At 55.0% G+C, this 16,858-nt stretch overlaps 1 protein-coding gene across 42 annotated transcripts in view; it reads left to right on the top strand.

Moving 5' to 3' along the window:
* Positions 1-16,858, top strand: part of RFX2 (regulatory factor X2) — a 205,251-nt gene that overhangs the window by 166,998 nt on the left and 21,395 nt on the right. For 22 of the 42 annotated variants that reach the window (XM_074025508.1, XM_074025507.1, XM_074025518.1 and 19 more), the window contains one exon: positions 14,239-14,420. In XM_074025508.1, coding sequence (XP_073881609.1) covers positions 14,239-14,420 — 182 coding nt within the window. Of the gene's footprint in view, positions 1-155; positions 231-14,238; positions 14,421-16,858 lie in introns of all 42 variants that reach the window. The other 20 variants (XR_012428276.1, XM_045379387.2, XM_074025495.1 and 17 more) reach the window with 1 other exon arrangement.

Below are 16,858 nucleotides of genomic sequence, written 5' to 3'. Positions count from 1 at the left end.
TGCCTGCGTGGAGCCTCCTTTTTATTTTGTAGGAGCTCGAATCATTATTTGGATATTAATAAAAACAAATCTTGGCTGATGCTAACCATCTGATTTCCTTTTTTTTTTTTTTTTTTCATTTTGTTTTGTTTTGTTTCTGCACACATTTTCTTTAGCTTGAAATGGCGATTGAAAACCTCCAAAAAAGCGAAGGAATCACATCACACAAAAGCGGTTTACTCAACAGCCATGTAAGTGTGTGTCTGACCTGGCAACCTGTCCCTGCTCTGCTTGTAACCTGCATAGACATTTTTAAAACAAACAAAGGCAACCGGGCGCGGCGGCTCACACCTGTAATTCCAGCACTTTGGGAGGCAGAGGCGGGTGGATCACTTGAGGTCAGGAGTTCAAGACCAGCCTGGCCAACATGGTGAAACCCCATCTCTACTAAAAATACAAAAATTAGCTTGGTGTGATGGTGGGTGCCTATAATCCCGGCTACTTGGGAGGCTGAGGCAGGAGAATTGCTTGAACCCGGGAGGCAGAGGTTGCAGTGAGCTAAGATTGCACCACTGCACTCCAGCCTGAGGGACAGAGTGAGACTCCATCTCAAAAAAAAGTAAAATGCCGGGTGTGGTGGCTCATGCCTGTAATCCCAGCGCTTTAGGAGGCCGAGGCAGGTGGATCACGAGGTCAGGAGATCCAGACCATCCTGGCCAACACAGTGAAACCCCATCTCTACTAAAAATACAAAAAAATTAGCCGAGCATGGTGGCAGACGCTTGTAGTCCTAGCTACTTGGGAGGCTGAGGCAGGAGAAGGGCGTGAACCCAGGAGGCAGAGTTTGCAGTGAGCCGAGATCGCGCCACTGCACTCCAGCCTGGGCGATAGAGCGAGACTCCGTCTTTAAAAAAAAACAAACAAACAAACAAAGACAATAAAATGCCCCCTTTAAAGTGCCCTTTGTGAAAGGTGGTTGAGGGGGAAGCCAATCTAGCATCCTACATCCAGCAAAAAATGCCCTTCAGCAATGAAGGAGAAATCAAAACAGATTCTTTATTTGTAAAAGGTAGATAATAACAACACCTACCTCCTTGGGTTGTCATAGGGAGTAAATTATTTAATGTACGTAAAATACTTTCAACAATACCTGGCAGGTGATAAGCAGTATAGTTATATATGAAAAATAAAAACAATGCAAAAATCAGCAACAGCAACAAAAAAGAGAGAAAACGACATAGGGTTGGGAATGCCTTAGACGCTTAGCTAATTTTCCTGGAGTTCTCTCTTGGAAAGAAACAGTAATTTGAGAAAAGCATAAAGCAGCTAATTCGTACAGATTTTAGTGTCTAGGATTTTTCTCCTCCCCTTGTCTCTTGGGAGAAGACCATGATCACAGGCCCCATGACGGGAGGTTGGGGGCATCTCAGCTCTGCAGAGCTCCGTAGCAGGGTGGGACTAGGGGCGTGGCCGGCTCCGTCTTTATTTCCAGGAACAATAGAGAAGGAAAGCTCTAGCCCCCTCAGACTCATCGCTTTCACTTCTCCCCAAACGCTCTCGATTCAGCTTTGCACATACCTGGAAATGTGTTTGGCATCTTAAACCTGGGACAAGCCATTGAAGTCAGAATGTCCTTCTAGCCGTTGTGCTCTCCAGCACTTCAATTGGGATCTGACGTTCTCTTGAGAATTCAGACATCAGAGAAGTTCCCTTCAGTGGACCCCAGTCCTCACTGTGATCCCATCCTAACTCCCGCCCTCACCGTGATCCCATCCTGACTCCCACCCTCACCGTGATCCCATCCTGACTCCCGCCTTCACTGTCATCCCATCCTGACTCCCATCCTCACTGTCATCCCATCCTGACTCCCGCCCTCACTGTCATCCCATCCTGACTCCCATCCTCACTGTCATCCCATCCTGACTCCCGTGCTCACTGTCATCCCATCCTGACTCCCATCCTCACTGTCATCCCATCCTGACTCCCGCCCTCACTGTCATCCCATCCTGACTCCCATCCTCACTGTCATCCCATCCTGACTCCCGTGCTCACTGTCATCCCATCCTGACTCCCATCCTCACTGTCATCCCATCCTGACTCCCGTGCTCACTGTCATCCCATCCTGACTCCCGTGCTCACTGTCATCCCATCCTGACTCCCGTCCTCACTGTCATCCCATCCTGACTCCCGTGCTCACTGTCATCCCATCCTGACTCCCGTGCTCACTGTCATCCCATCCTGACTCCCGTCCGCACTGTCATCCCATCCTGACTCCCCTCCTCACTGTCATCCCATCCTGACTCCCCTCCTCACTGTCATCCCATCCTGACTCCCCTCCTCACTGTCATCCCATCCTGACTCCCGCCCTCACTGTCATCCCATCCTGACTCCCGCCCTCACTGTGATCCCATCCTGACTCCCGCCCTCACCGTCATCCCATCCTGACTCCCGCCCTCACCGTGATCCCATCCTGACTTCAGTCCTCACTGTCATCTCATCCTGACTCCTGCCCTCACTGTCATCCCATCCTGACTCCCATCCTCACTGTCATCCCATCCTGACTCCCGCCCTCACTGTCATCCCATCCTGACTCCCGTGCTCACTGTCATACCATCCTGACTCCCATCCTCACTGTCATCCCATCCTGACTCCCGCCCTCACTGTCATCCCATCCTGACTCCCATCCTCACTGTCATCCCATCCTGACTCCCGCCCTCACTGTCATCCCATCCTGACTCCCGTCCTCACTGTCATCCCATCCTGACTCCCGTCCTCACTGTCATCCCATCCTGACTCCCGTCCTCACTGTCATCCCATCCTGACTCCCGTCCTCACTGTCATCCCATCCTGACTCCCGTGCTCACTGTCATCCCATCCTGACTCTCATCCTCACTGTCATCCCATCCTGACTCCCGCCCTCACTGTCATCCCATCCTGACTCCCATCCTCACTGTCATCCCATCCTGACTCCCGCCCTCACTGTCATCCCATCCTGACTCCCGCCCTCACCGTGATCCCATCCTGACTCCCGTCCTCACTGTCATCCCATCCTGACTCCCGCCCTCACCGTGATCTCATCCTGACTCCTGCCCTCACTGTCATCCCATCCTGACTCCCATCCTCACTGTCATCCCATCCTGACTCCCGTGCTCACTGTCATCCCATCCTGACTCCAGTCCTCACCGTGATCCCATCCTGACTCCCGCCCTCACTGTGATCCCATCCTGACTCCCGCCCTCACTGTGATCCCATCCTGACTCCAGTCCTCACCGTGATCCCATCCTGACTCCCGCCCTCACTGTGATCCCATCCTGACTCCCGCCCTCACTGTGATCCCATCCTGACTCCAGTCCTCACTGTGATCCCATCCTGACTCCAGTCCTCACTGTCATCCCATCCTGACTCCAGTCCTCACCGTGATCCCATCCTGACTCCAGTCCTCACTGTCATCCCATCCTGAGTCCCATCGTCACTGTCATCCCATCCTGAGTCCCATCCTCACTGTCATCCCATCCTGACTCCCATGCTGTCATCCCATCCTGACTCCCATCCTCACTGTCATCCCATCCTGACTCCCATCCTCACTGTCATCCCATCCTGACTCCCATCCTCACTGTGATCCCATCCTGACTCCCGTCCTCACTGTCATCCCATCCTGACTCCCGCCCTCACTGTCATCCCATCCTGACTCCAGTTCTCACTGTCATCCCATCCTGACTCCCGCCCTCACTGTGATCCCATCCTGACTCCCGTCCTCACTGTCATCCCATCCTGACTCCCGCCCTCACTGTCATCCCATCCTGACTCCCGCCCTCACTGTCATCCCATCCTGACTCCCGTGCTCACTGTCATCCCATCCTGACTCCCGCCCTCACTGTCATCCCATCCTGACTCCCATCCTCACTGTCATCCCATCCTGACTCCCGCCCTCACCGTGATCCCATCCTGACTCCCGCCCTCACTGTCATCCCATCCTGACTCCCGCCCTCACTGTCATCCCATCCTGACTCCCGCCCTCACCGTGATCCCATCCTGACTCCCGTCCTCACTGTCATCCCATCCTGACTCCCGCCCTCACCGTGATCTCATCCTGACTCCTGCCCTCACTGTCATCCCATCCTGACTCCCATCCTCACTGTCATCCCATCCTGACTCCCGTGCTCACCGTCATCCCATCCTGACTCCAGTCCTCACCGTGATCCCATCCTGACTCCCACCCTCACTGTGATCCCATCCTGACTCCCGCCCTCACTGTGATCCCATCCTGACTCCAGTCCTCACCGTGATCCCATCCTGACTCCCGCCCTCACTGTGATCCCATCCTGACTCCCGCCCTCACTGTGATCCCATCCTGACTCCAGTCCTCACTGTGATCCCATCCTGACTCCAGTCCTCACTGTCATCCCATCCTGACTCCAGTCCTCACCGTGATCCCATCCTGACTCCAGTCCTCACTGTCATCCCATCCTGAGTCCCATCGTCACTGTCATCCCATCCTGAGTCCCATCCTCACTGTCATCCCATCCTGACTCCCATGCTGTCATCCCATCCTGACTCCCATCCTCACTGTCATCCCATCCTGACTCCCATCCTCACTGTCATCCCATCCTGACTCCCATCCTCACTGTGATCCCATCCTGACTCCCGTCCTCACTGTCATCCCATCCTGACTCCCGCCCTCACTGTCATCCCATCCTGACTCCAGTTCTCACTGTCATCCCATCCTGACTCCCGCCCTCACTGTGATCCCATCCTGACTCCCGTCCTCACTGTCATCCCATCCTGACTCCCGCCCTCACTGTCATCCCATCCTGACTCCCGCCCTCACTGTCATCCCATCCTGACTCCCGCCCTCACTGTCATCCCATCCTGACTCCCGCCCTCACTGTCATCCCATCCTGACTCCCATCCTCACTGTCATCCCATCCTGACTCCCGCCCTCACCGTGATCCCATCCTGACTCCCGTCCTCACTGTCATCCCATCCTGACTCCTGCCCTCACTGTGATCCCATCCTGACTCCCGTCCTCACTGTCATCCCATCCTGACTCCCGCCCTCACCGTGATCTCATCCTGACTCCTGCCCTCACTGTCATCCCATCCTGACTCCCATCCTCACTGTCATCCCATCCTGACTCCCGCCCTCACTGTCATCCCATCCTGACTCCCGTGCTCACTGTCATCCCATCCTGACTCCCGCCCTCACTGTCATCCCATCCTGACTCCCATCCTCACTGTCATCCCATCCTGACTCCCGCCCTCACCGTGATCCCATCCTGACTCCCGCCCTCACTGTCATCCCATCCTGACTCCCGTCCTCACTGTCATCCCATCCTGACTCCTGCCCTCACTGTGATCCCATCCTGACTCCCGCCCTCACTGTCATCCCATCCTGACTCCCGTCCTCACTGTCATCCCATCCTGACTCCCGTGCTCACTGTCATCCCATCCTGTCTCCCATCCTCACTGTCATCCCATCCTGACTCCCGCCCTCACTGTCATCCCATCCTGACTTCTGTGCTGGCCAGTGTGTAAAATGAGGCATTACTCAAAAGGCAGTGAGTGATTCTGGGGGTGGAAAGTGACATAGGACAGTCCGGAAACCTGGGCTTCTGGGTTAGGCACAGGTGTGGTCACCTGCTCACCGCAGCCCTTGGCGAGGCCTCTGCCCTCTGCGCTGTGCCTCAGGGGCTGGTCACTAGAAGAAATGACAGAAATATCTCCTTCTGCCAATTGTCTTGAAGCAAAAAAGACAAAACAAAACAAACACCATGCCGGACCCCTGCTCAGTGCCCCGCTCCCCTCCAGGCTGCGTAGGACATGGTCATCCTGTCATGTGTCACTGCTAGATGACGTCCTCCCTGTAGATGAACTCAGGGAGAAGGGAGTCTTCCCCACGTGCTTGGAAAGAGGATCTCCCTGGCCTCTAGTCTTAAACTCAGAGCACATACATATGGGAAAGTGTGCAGAAAGACATTCCCCACCAGGCCATCTTCAGCCTGAACATAAACTCATGCGGGCCCAGGGTCTCAGCCCCGGGCAAGAGGGCTGTGTGATCCAGGCAAGATGGGGTTGCAGAGCCTGGGCAGGCAGCGTGTCCACAGGAGAGTTAAAATGTCTGTGGGAAAATGGGCTGGGTGCGGTGGCTCACGCCTGTGATCCCAGCACTTTGGGAGGCCAAGGCGGGCGGACCACTTGAGGTCAGGAGTTCAAGACCAGCCTGATCAACGTGGCAAAACCCCGTCTCTACCAAAAACACAAATATTAGCCAGGTGAGGTGGCACATGCCTATAGTCCCAGCTACTCCGGAGGCTGAGACAGGAGGATAGCTTGAACCCGGGAGGCAGAGGTTTCAGTGAGCTGAGATCGCGCCACTGCACTTCAGCCTGGGAGGTATAGCGAGACTCCGTCTCAAAAAAAGAAAAAATGTCTATGGGAAAATGCATGAACCGCTTGTCTCTGGCTGCTGGCATCCTTCCTGCTTTCTAACACTTCACCCGAGGCAGACTTTCTCAGGTCGCTTCCCCACAGATTCACATTCCCGAGCTGACTTTTCCAGCAGGTAAAATCTCATGTTTCTTTTTCTCACTGATGATTCGCTGTTGAGTTGTTTCCTTCCATCCTGAGCTGTGATCAGTAAGATTTGGGGCTTGGTGACTTGAAACCAAGGAAGTAAAATAAGGTCTTTCTACAGAGTTCACCACACACATGAGTAGAACAAACCTAGATCTTGCTTTGGCAAATGTGAGAGCCAGAGACGAAGGGAGGAGTTAAAACACGTGATCTGCTGGTGGACGGGGCGACGCGCCCTCGCAACGGCTGTCCCCGGGGCTGCCTGTGGCTGGGACTGAGTGGCCTCCCAGACCTCCCTTCTCGGACAGCCCCAGGGAGGGTCCCCCCAGTGGCAGGGCCTGTGTGCCTCTTCCCTGCTGCCAGTGGTGACGTCAGCCGACCGTCTACCGTGTGCAGGGTTCTGGCCAAGTCAGTGCCAAACACAGGGAGTGAAAAAGGAGGAAAAAGTCACTCCAGGGAGCTTAGCATTTGAGGCAGAAGGTGGGAGATGTGGGAAAACCACCCAGGGAACCTGCCCATAGACATTTCTGAGTGGAGCTGGTTCCCTCCTCTGCGCTGTCTCAGGAGGGAGGGGGTGTTCAGATGCTGGGACCCTGGTCAACAGGAGCTTCCCAGGCCTCCCCTCTAGGGGCTTGGACCCAGGCGGTCTGCAGGGCCTGGAGGTCTGCACGTTGGAAGAACCTTCCAGTCAGCTGATGGTCAGCCTGGCGTGGAAACCCCCAGGGAGGAGGAGGCCCCCAGCAGTGTCCAAACTGGGAAAGGGCAGGATATGGTGCCGTGAAAATGGGGATTAGCCCTTCCAGAGGGAAGGGGACGGAGCTGGGGCTGGGGATGAAATATGTCTTCACCCGACTGGGTATGGCAGGCCGCCGCCATGAGCAGAAGAGGCGACCTCAGCCCCTAGTGGGCACCGGGCTGCCTTCAGGCTACCAGCCGACCCGGACCCCGCAGCAGGTTCACTGAGTCTCTGTCACCACGAGATGGCGCTGTCTACTAAAATAAACACATCACTCACGCAGCCTGCGGGAGAGAGCTGGGTGTGGAAGAGTCATATTAGGGTTATGTGACTTCTTGCTTTGAAATCAAGAAACACACATTGTCAAAGGTCATTTAGCCTTCAGCTGGTGACCTGTGTAGCCTGGCGCCATGGCCGTGCTGTCCTGCAGGCCATGGTGGGGTCGCTAGAGCCGGCAGCTCCTCAGAAGGGGCCTCTGTCCAGAAGTGCCGCTGTTTTCCCCGGTATTCCTGCCTGCCGTGGATTAGCATCTTAGCTCAGTGCGTGGCCTCCACCCTCAACAACCCCTGTGCCTCCCACAACCCCTGCGCCTCCCGCCCGCGGTCCCATCTCAGGCAGGGGCAGCCGATCTTCCAGGCGCTCAGCCCCCAACCCCACTGCGTCCTCGCCTCCCTGCTCCTCTCATGCCCACCCCCAGATGCTCTTCAACCTCACCTTCAAGAAAGATCCAGAACCAGATGGAACCCCCACCTCCTCCACCTCTACTACTTCCCCAGCTGCCACTGTCCCTGTGGATTCTTTCGGCCACCTCCTAGCCAGCCGTCGGCGCCCACCCCTACCCAGCCTCCATCCCCTTCTCGCAGCAGCCGCCAGAGTGAGCTGCTAAAACCCAGGTCAGATCACTGCACTGCTCTGCTCGGAAGCCTCCAGGGCTCCCCTTGGCCCTCCAAGTAGAACCCAGTGTTGTCAAAATGGCTCACAGGGCCCAGCAGGACCGGCTGTCTCCCACTCCTCACTCTGCTCCAGCCACGCGGGCCTCCTCCAGCCACATAGGCCTTCTCCAATGCACCATGCTCGGACCTGCCCCAGGGCCTTTGCACTGTGGGGCCCTCTGCCTGAAGCTGTCTTCCCCAGGCTCCCTGTCACCTCCTTCGAGTCTTCACTCAGCGGGCACTTTCTCAGTGAGCCCTGCCTGGCACCCCACCCCACCTCAATTTACTATTGCGTCGTCCCTCCAGTACCTCTGTGGCGGCGACCCCCGTCCCCTTTCCCAGGTGAGTTTCTCTCATGACACTCAGCACCGGCCCTCATTCGGTTCATTTGCCTTCTTTATTGTGGGTCTCTGCCAGACAAGAATGGACACTCCCAGAGGGCAGGGGTTTTTGTCTTTTATTCGCCGCTGCATCCCCACACCTGGAACAAGCAGTGGCATAGAGTCAGCTCTCGTAAATATTGGTGGGAGGAGTGAAAAGGTGGGTGTTCCAAGTCGGATTATGTCAACACAGATACACATGGACGGTCGGAATAGCTGCCCAAGCTGCTAGTGTATGGCCCAGCAAGACTCTGACTCACCACCAGGAGCCAGTGTCAGGCAAATTTGCCCCCAGGAATAGAAACAAGTGTCTTAGGAGATAAAGGGGGCTGGGTAGGTGGGCATGATCCCTGCCTTCCCACCTGCAGGTGAGGGTATCTGTCCACAGGGGCTGTGCCTGCGAAGAGCCCAGAACCACAGGCCTTTGTTGGGGGGCCAGGGAGAGGGAGGCACTGGCATTTCGGGATTTTTATTCCTTAAAAGGAAGGATTTGATCCATTTCATCAAAAGTGTGCCGTCCTGACAGACTGCAGCAAATGTGGATACACTGTACATTCCTTGGAATGCATTCTGCTCATTTGTGTTTGATATTGACACAGAAAGAGTGCAAATATCAGCAGACAAAGCAGACTGCAGAACATGCCCAAACCGGAAAGGTGGCTCCGTCCAGCTGCCGCCTTTCCTGGCATGAAGGTGCCCCAGCCCTCAAGAGCAGGGGAGGTGGGCGAGGTGTGGTTGGAGCAGCCGGACCCTCGTGGTCGGTTTCACGGAACTGACCTGTGACGCTCGCCCCGGTCTGACGCGCCGCCGGGTGTGGGCTCCGGCACTGAGGGATGGGAAGGCCCTGTGCATAAGTGGCTCCCAGCCTGCTGGTGAGGGTAGACCCTGAACAGAGTCTGCAAGCCCATCACACTTCAGTTCTAACCCAGTTCCCCTCCCGGAAGTTTGCCGATGCAAAAGGGGGAGGAAATGGACCTGACTCTTCCAGCCACATCAGTCTCTTCTCTGTGGCTTTTTGATGTTGAACAAGAAGGACTTGTTGTCAAGACAACTATGCATCCTTTTAGTGTCAATGCCAACATAATTACCTGAGCAAAGGATTCTACTCTTAAATAGCACGGGGGGTCGGGGGTAAACAGCAGAAGGATCATCTGTTCCAAAACTTTCTTTGTATGTGTGAGCCAGTATGTCCTCCTGGTGGATGCAGTCTTAGACTCGAACCTCTCAGGACTCCTAGTCCAGTGCTCCTTCCAGCTCACCGCCCACAAAATCTGGCCTCACACTTTTAGCCTGAAAATCTGCATCGTCATTTGTCTCCTTGAGATGTGGGGCCACTGGCCCTGGCTCCTGCTGCCCGTGGAGGACAATCTAAGAAGTGGCATCTGTGGCCCCAGCCTCAGAATGACCAAGGGAAGCCTCTGGCTTCTTCACCCAGACACCCTCTGTTCGCTCCCCACCTACCTCCTCGGACAGTCTTTCTCTGCTGCCAGGCTTGAGACATCTCCAGGGTCCTGCGGATGCCCACATGGGCAAAGCTGGCTCCATCTCCACCCTCAGGAAGAACGTGCTCTAGGTGAACAGGTGAATGTGCACACCTGGCTCCATCTCCACCCTCAGGAGGAGCACGCTCCGGGGAACAGGCGAATGTGCACACCTGGCTCCATCTCCCTCAGGAAGAGCGCGCTCCGGGGAACAGGCGAATGTGCACACCTGGCTCCATCTCCACCCTCAGGAAGAGCACGCTCCGGGGAACACGTGAATGTGCACACCTGGCTCCATCTCCACCCTCAGGAAGAGCGCGCTCCGGGGAACACGTGAATGTGCACACCTGGCTCCATCTCCACCCTCAGGAGGAGCGCGCTCCGGGGAACACGTGAATGTGCACACCTGGCTCCATCTCCACCCTCAGGAGGAGCGCGCTCCGGGGAACACGTGAATGTGCACACCTGGCTCCATCTCCACCCTCAGGAGGAGCGCGCTCCGGGGAACAAATGAATGTGCACACCTGGCTCCATCTCCACCCTCAGGAAGAGCACGCTCCGGGGAACACATGAATGTGCACACCTGACTCCATCTCCACCCTCAGGAGGAGCACGCTCCGGGGAACAGGTGAATGTGCACACCTGGCTCCATCTCCACCCTCAGGAGGAGCACGCTCCGGGGAACAGGTGAATGTGCACACCTGGCTCCATCTCCACCCTCAGGAGGAGCGCGCTCCGGGAAACAGGCGACAAGCACACATGACAAATCCAGACTGTGAAGGAAAGCTTCAGGGCCCACACTGCGGCTCCCGACTGTCATCCCAACACTTCGGGAAGCTGAGGCAGGGGGATTACTTGAGCCTGGGAGTTGGAGGCTGCAGTGAGCTATGATTGCACCACTGCGCTCCAGCCTGGGGTGACAGGGCAAGACCCTGTCTCTAAAAATATATATATAGCCCTGTCTCTTAAAAAAAAAGTATATACATATATATACACTCATACGCTAACTTCAACACCAAGGTTGTGGTTCATAGTATTCATAGCATTAAATACGAGGAAGACTCTTAAGGGTCCAAGCACTCTGCCAGAGCCGGGCTTTGGAGGAGAAAAAGGGAAAAAAGTAACACAGCCTCCATTGTATCGGAAAAAGTCCAGTCCAGAAAGCTGGAAGATGAAGGGTGTGAACGACTCAATGGAAAGTGAAAACTCTGATGTCCTTTTCCCAAAGAGGCAAGTGAGAAAGAGATGAAGTCTCCACTCCGGGGCCCTTCTCAGGGTCCTTTGTTTTAACTCTCCCTTATTCAGAGGACAGGAGGGCAGGGGTCCCTCCCTGTGGTGATGGGCACAGTCAAGCACGTGGCACCCAACGCCGGACAGATGAAATTGGCAACTGCTAATCCATCACCTGCACTCATGGCCGGGGCGGACACCGCACGTCACACAGGGCCCTGCAGGCGGCAGGAGGCAGACTTTGTGGTAGCAAGAGGGCGAGGGGCCCCTGGTGCCGCGGAGGAGGTGATGGGCTACTTGAGTGATTCAGGGGCTGCCAGGAAACCGGAATCCAAGCTCAGGGGTTGCGGCAGGAACCACTCCTGTGCCCTTGGTAAGGAGGGATGTTTGGCCACAGGACTTACCTGCAGGAGCAGAGCTGGAGGGGAGCTTGTGGTCAGGAGGTCTGAAGCCCTCCTGGCTCGCCCCAGAGGCAGCACATGAGGTTGGACCCGCACTTCAAGACTGAGGCTTTGCTCCTCTTCATCCTCAACACCCGCGTGGGCAGTGCCCCTGCCAGGTGACTCTTCCCACCCCTCTGGAGGTTTTGTCCTCAGCTCTTTGGTTCCAGGGTAACACATCTAGTCCCAATCTCTACCCTGAACTCCAGCCACCCTCCCCGTTTCTAAAACGGACTCAGCCCCACAGCGCACCTGCAATTCGGCTTACAAGACCGCCGCGCTCAGGCCCCACACACCCCTTCCCCTCAACCTTTGACCTGCTCGTCATCCTGTGAAACATTCCAGAACCCAGGGCAGGTCCTCACTCCACTGTGACCCTGGGTCAGCCCCCGTTAGGCTGGAGGACACGCTGGATCTGGTGGGTCTTAGATGAGATAAGAGGGGTCCCGAGGTGCTGGTCGTTGGTGCAGGGCTGGTCAAAACCACCCCATAGCACTATTTCATAAAAAGGAGATGAAGCCCGGGTGCAGTGGCTCACACCTGTAATCCCAGCACTTTGGGAGGCCAAGACAGGTGGACCATCTGAGGTCAGGAATTTGAGGCCAACATGGCAAAATCCCATCTCTACTAAAAATACAAAAAACATAAGCCAGACGTGGTGGCTCATGTCTATAATGCCAGCTACTCGGGAGGCTGAGGCAGGAGAATCACTTGAAGCCGGGAGGTGGAGGTTGCAGTGAGCCAAGATTGCGCCAGTGCACTCCAGCCTGGGTGACAGAGTGAGACTCCATTTCAATAAATAAATAATAAAAAGGAGATGCACGCTTACTTCCTCCCCAGCTTGCAATGCAGAGTGTGGGGGAGCGGGGGCAAACAGACGGCAAATGTGACGGTGTGGGGGAGGGTGCTGTGGTGAGGGGACAGATACTTCCCAGGGGACAGGCCTGCTTTGTGTCTTGTAGGGTGTGTGGGGCACAGGGACAAGGGCTTCCCAGGCCAAGGGCTGTGCAGGAACCCAACATGCCCGGTGGGGGAGGGCTGAGGACCCAGCACTGCCCACTCGGAAGGGCCCAGGCAACAGGAGCCCTGCAAAGCTCTGAAAGCAGGGCTCAGCCTAGACAAAGCCGCCGACAGCCTCGCACAAAGTGGACCAGGTGGGGACAGCCGGTTTCCCCCCACGCTCTTGACATGGGATCTGGACTCGGGCCTCGCTTCTGTGCGTGGAGTTCCTGTCTTTCTCCCAATTGCAGGCATCAGTGAAGCCTTTTGTATTCACATAGCAAACCTCTCTGGATCAGGGGACAGACGATAACAGAGGGAGAGGTGGAAACCAGAATTAAGCCGCAGCCTTTAAGGCACTTGGCTCAGGGCATCCGTTGGTGGGTGGGACACCTTTGCGTCGAAGCCCAGTGTGGGGACTGAGCTCTTCCTGTGGACAGTTCTTGCCCTTCTAACTGGATGTTAACTTCTCGAGGCATAGTCCTTGGCTCTAGACTCATTTAGCCCATCTTTTTGTTTTGTTTTTTGAAAGAGACAAAGTCTTGCTCTGTCGCCCAGGCTGGAGTACAGTGGCGCGACCCTAGCATCACTGCAGCATCGACGTCCTGGGCTCAAGCAATCCTCCCACCTCCGCCTCCCAAGTAGCTATGTCCTGCCTTTTGACTCGGACACAAAACCGTGCATATAAGCATTTGTGTATTTTATTGAATTTCCATTTGTACCTCCCTCAGTGAGGGATCTCAGTACATGTTAGCTCACTGCTTACTACAGAACATGGGGCTGTGCGGTCCCCCAAGTCGTCTTCAATCTTCCTGTTTAGCATCAGAATTTCCTCCATTCCTGTATGCTGAGGAGCTATTGGGTGTTTAAACCCTGTGTGGTGGTGTGTGGGCATTTAAGTGACTGAAGACAGAACCTAGTAGTTCTTGATCACACCCAGAGTTTTACAAATTAAGTCCGGGAAACGGAAAACCAGGCTAAACATGGGAGAATCAATAAATGAGAGAAAATGAGCTATTCATTAATCTGCTTAGAGAATTCAAATCAGCGACCACAAAGATGGATTTCTGGCCGGGCGCGGTGGCTCACGCCTGTAATCCCAGCACCTTGGGAGGCTGAGACAGGCCGATCACCTGAGGACAGGAGTTTGAGACCAGCCTGGGCAACATGGTGAAACCCCATCTCTACTAAAAATAACAAAAATTAGCCAGGCGTGGTGTTGGGTGCCTGTAATCCCAGCTACTTGGGAGGTTGAGGCAGGAAAATTGCTTGAACCCAGCAGACAGAGGCTGCAGTGAGCCAAGACTGCGCCACTGCACTCCAGCCTGGGTGACAGAGCACGACTCTGCCTCAAAAAGAAAGAAAAGATGGATTTCCTCATCCTGTTTGGTAATACAGGGAACGCAAGTAATTCTCTTAACGAGTCCACGTTGGCATGTTAGCGTTCCTCAGGCTTCTGACAAACGCAGGCGTGTCTGTCTTTTCGCAGCTCCAGTGGCTGTTGGATAATTATGAAACTGCGGAAGGTGTGAGTCTCCCCAGAAGTTCTCTTTACAACCACTACCTTCGGCACTGCCAGGAGCACAAGCTGGACCCGGTGAACGCTGCCTCCTTTGGGAAACTGATCCGTTCTGTGTTTATGGGGCTGAGGACACGGCGGCTGGGCACCAGGTGGGTAGACGACCCCCAGCCCACCTGTCCTTCCTCTTCCTTTCCCAAGAAATGGAGCTTTTGGGAAAATGCTAGGCTTCCGCCTCCTGTCCAGGTGGCCTGATTTGCAGCCACCTCTGGAGTGCTTGCGGTTACTTTCTTTTTTTTTTTTTTTTAGACGGAGTCTCGCTGTGTCTCCCAGGCTGGAGTGCAGTGGCGTGATCTCGGCTCACTGCAAGCTCCGCCTCCCAGGTTCACGCCATTCTCCCGCCTCAGCCTCCCAAGTAGCTTAGACTACAGGCGCCCGCCACCACGCCCGGCTAGTTTTTTGTATTTTTAGTAGAGACGGGGTTTCACCATGTTAGCCAGGATAGTCTCGATCTCCTGACCTCGTGATCCACCCGCCTCGGCCTCCCAAAGTGCTGGGATTACAGGCTTGAGCCACCGCGCCCGGCCAACTTGCGGTTACTTTCAATTGGCGGCAGCCTTGGCTGTGGCTGGGCGTAGCCCGCGGCGTTGGCTTTAGAAGCCGGTGTTAGGACATGGAGGTCACTCTGGTTTTCTCTCTCCTTTTGAAATTTCCCAAACAATACATTTGTTTGTTTGTTTAGAGCAGCCTCTGGGCCAGGTGTGGTGGTGCACGCCTGAAATCCCAACAGTTTGGGAGGCCGAGGCAAGAGGATCACTTGAGACTAGGAGTTCGAGACCAGCCTGGGCAACATAGTAAGACCTCATCTCTACAAAAAAATTAAAAATTAGCCAGGCATAGTGGTGCACACCTATTTGCACACCTGTAATTTCACTTATTTGGGAAGCTGAGAGGGGAGAAGCACTTGAGCCCAGGAGGTTGAGGCTGCCGTGAGCCACAATTGCACCACTGCACTCCAACCTGGGCAACAGAGCAAGACCCTGTGACAAACAGACAGACAGACAAATAAAATGTAGCCTCTGGTTTATCCAGTAAAGCTGGATTTACCATTTATTGGTTTTTTGTTTTTGTTTTTGAGACAGAGTCTTGCTCTGTCGCCCAGGCTGGAGTGCAGTGGCGTCATCTCGGCTCACTGCAGCCTCCGCCTCCTGGGTTCAGCTGATTCTACTGCCTCAGCCTCCCGAGTAGCTGGGACTACAGGCGCCCGCCACCACGCCCGGCTAATTTTTTGTATTTTTAATAGAGACGGGGTTTCACCGTGTTAGCCAGGATGGTCTTGATCTCCTGACCTCGTGATACACCTGCCTCTGCCTCCCAAAGTGCTGGGATTACAGGCGTGAGCCACCGCGCCCGGCCGAGGCTGGAGAATTTCTTTTTTTTTTTTTTTGAGACGGAGTCTCACGCTGTTGCCCAGGCTGGAGTGCAGTGGCGCGATCTCGGCTCACTGCAAGCTCCGCCTCCCGGGTTCCCGCCATTCTCCTGCCTCAGCCTCCTGAGTAGCTGGGACTACAGGCGCCCGCCACCGCGCCCGGCTAATTTTTTGTATTTTTAGTAGAGACGGGGTTTCACTGTGGTCTCGATCTCCTGACCTTGTGATCCGCCCGCCTCGGCCTCCCAAAGTGCTGGGATTACAGGCTTGAGCCACCGCGCCCGGCCGAGGCTGGAGAATTTCTTGAACCTGGGAGGGGGAGGTTGCAGTGAGCCGAGATGGCACTACTGCACTCCAGCCTGGGCAACAGAGTGAGGCTCTGTCTCAAAAATATAGTAATAAAAGAAAAACAAATTAAAAGAAAGGACCCAGGTGCTTCCTGCATGTCCTCGTTGCCAGCTCTGGAGAAATGGCATCCTGTGAGCTGGTATCTCCACAGCCATGTCTGCGGGTTAGTGCTTCTCTCCTGTAAGGACTCTGTGAGCTGTTTTCTGAGCTCAATTGTTTAAGGCCCTCTGATCATCATTGTCCTGTAATAAACTAATGTAATGGTTCCCAAACTGTGCCTTTTTCCAAAATGTGTTGCTAGATGACGGAAAGGGATGGGGAAGAGTTGTTAGTAATAATAATAGAGATAGGCCATGTGGAGCTCAGCAAAGCTGACCTGGTGTTCTCCACACAGGACTTGTCCGAGCCTGTGTTATACTAGCCTGTGAGAGAGGGCTCTCCATGACAACCGTATTAGGTGCAGAATTCCTTCATCACATTCCTCACGCAGTTCAGGAAATGCTGAACCAGACAGGCCAAAGTGAAAAGCCAGAAAACAGCACCTACCTTCCGAGCGTGGTGGCACACGCCAGCAGTCCCAGCTACTCAGAGGCTGAGGCAGGAGGATCACTGGAGCTCAGGAGGTCAAGGCTACAGTGAGCGGTGACTGCACCACTGCACTCCAGCCCGGGTGACAGAGTGAGACCTTGTCTCTAAAAAAAAAAAGAGAGAGAAGAGGCCAGGCGCGGTGGCTCACGCCTGTAATCCCTGCACTTTGGGAGGCCAAGGTGGGAGGATCGCTTGAGCCCAGGAGTTTGAGACCAGCCTGGCCAA

The sequence above is a fragment of the Macaca fascicularis genome, chromosome 19 (genome assembly GCF_037993035.2).
Source record: "Macaca fascicularis isolate 582-1 chromosome 19, T2T-MFA8v1.1".
NCBI classification, from domain to species: Eukaryota; Metazoa; Chordata; class Mammalia; order Primates; family Cercopithecidae; genus Macaca; species Macaca fascicularis.
The sequence above is the reverse complement of the archived record's forward strand: the minus strand, read 5'-3'. Positions and strand labels throughout refer to the sequence as shown.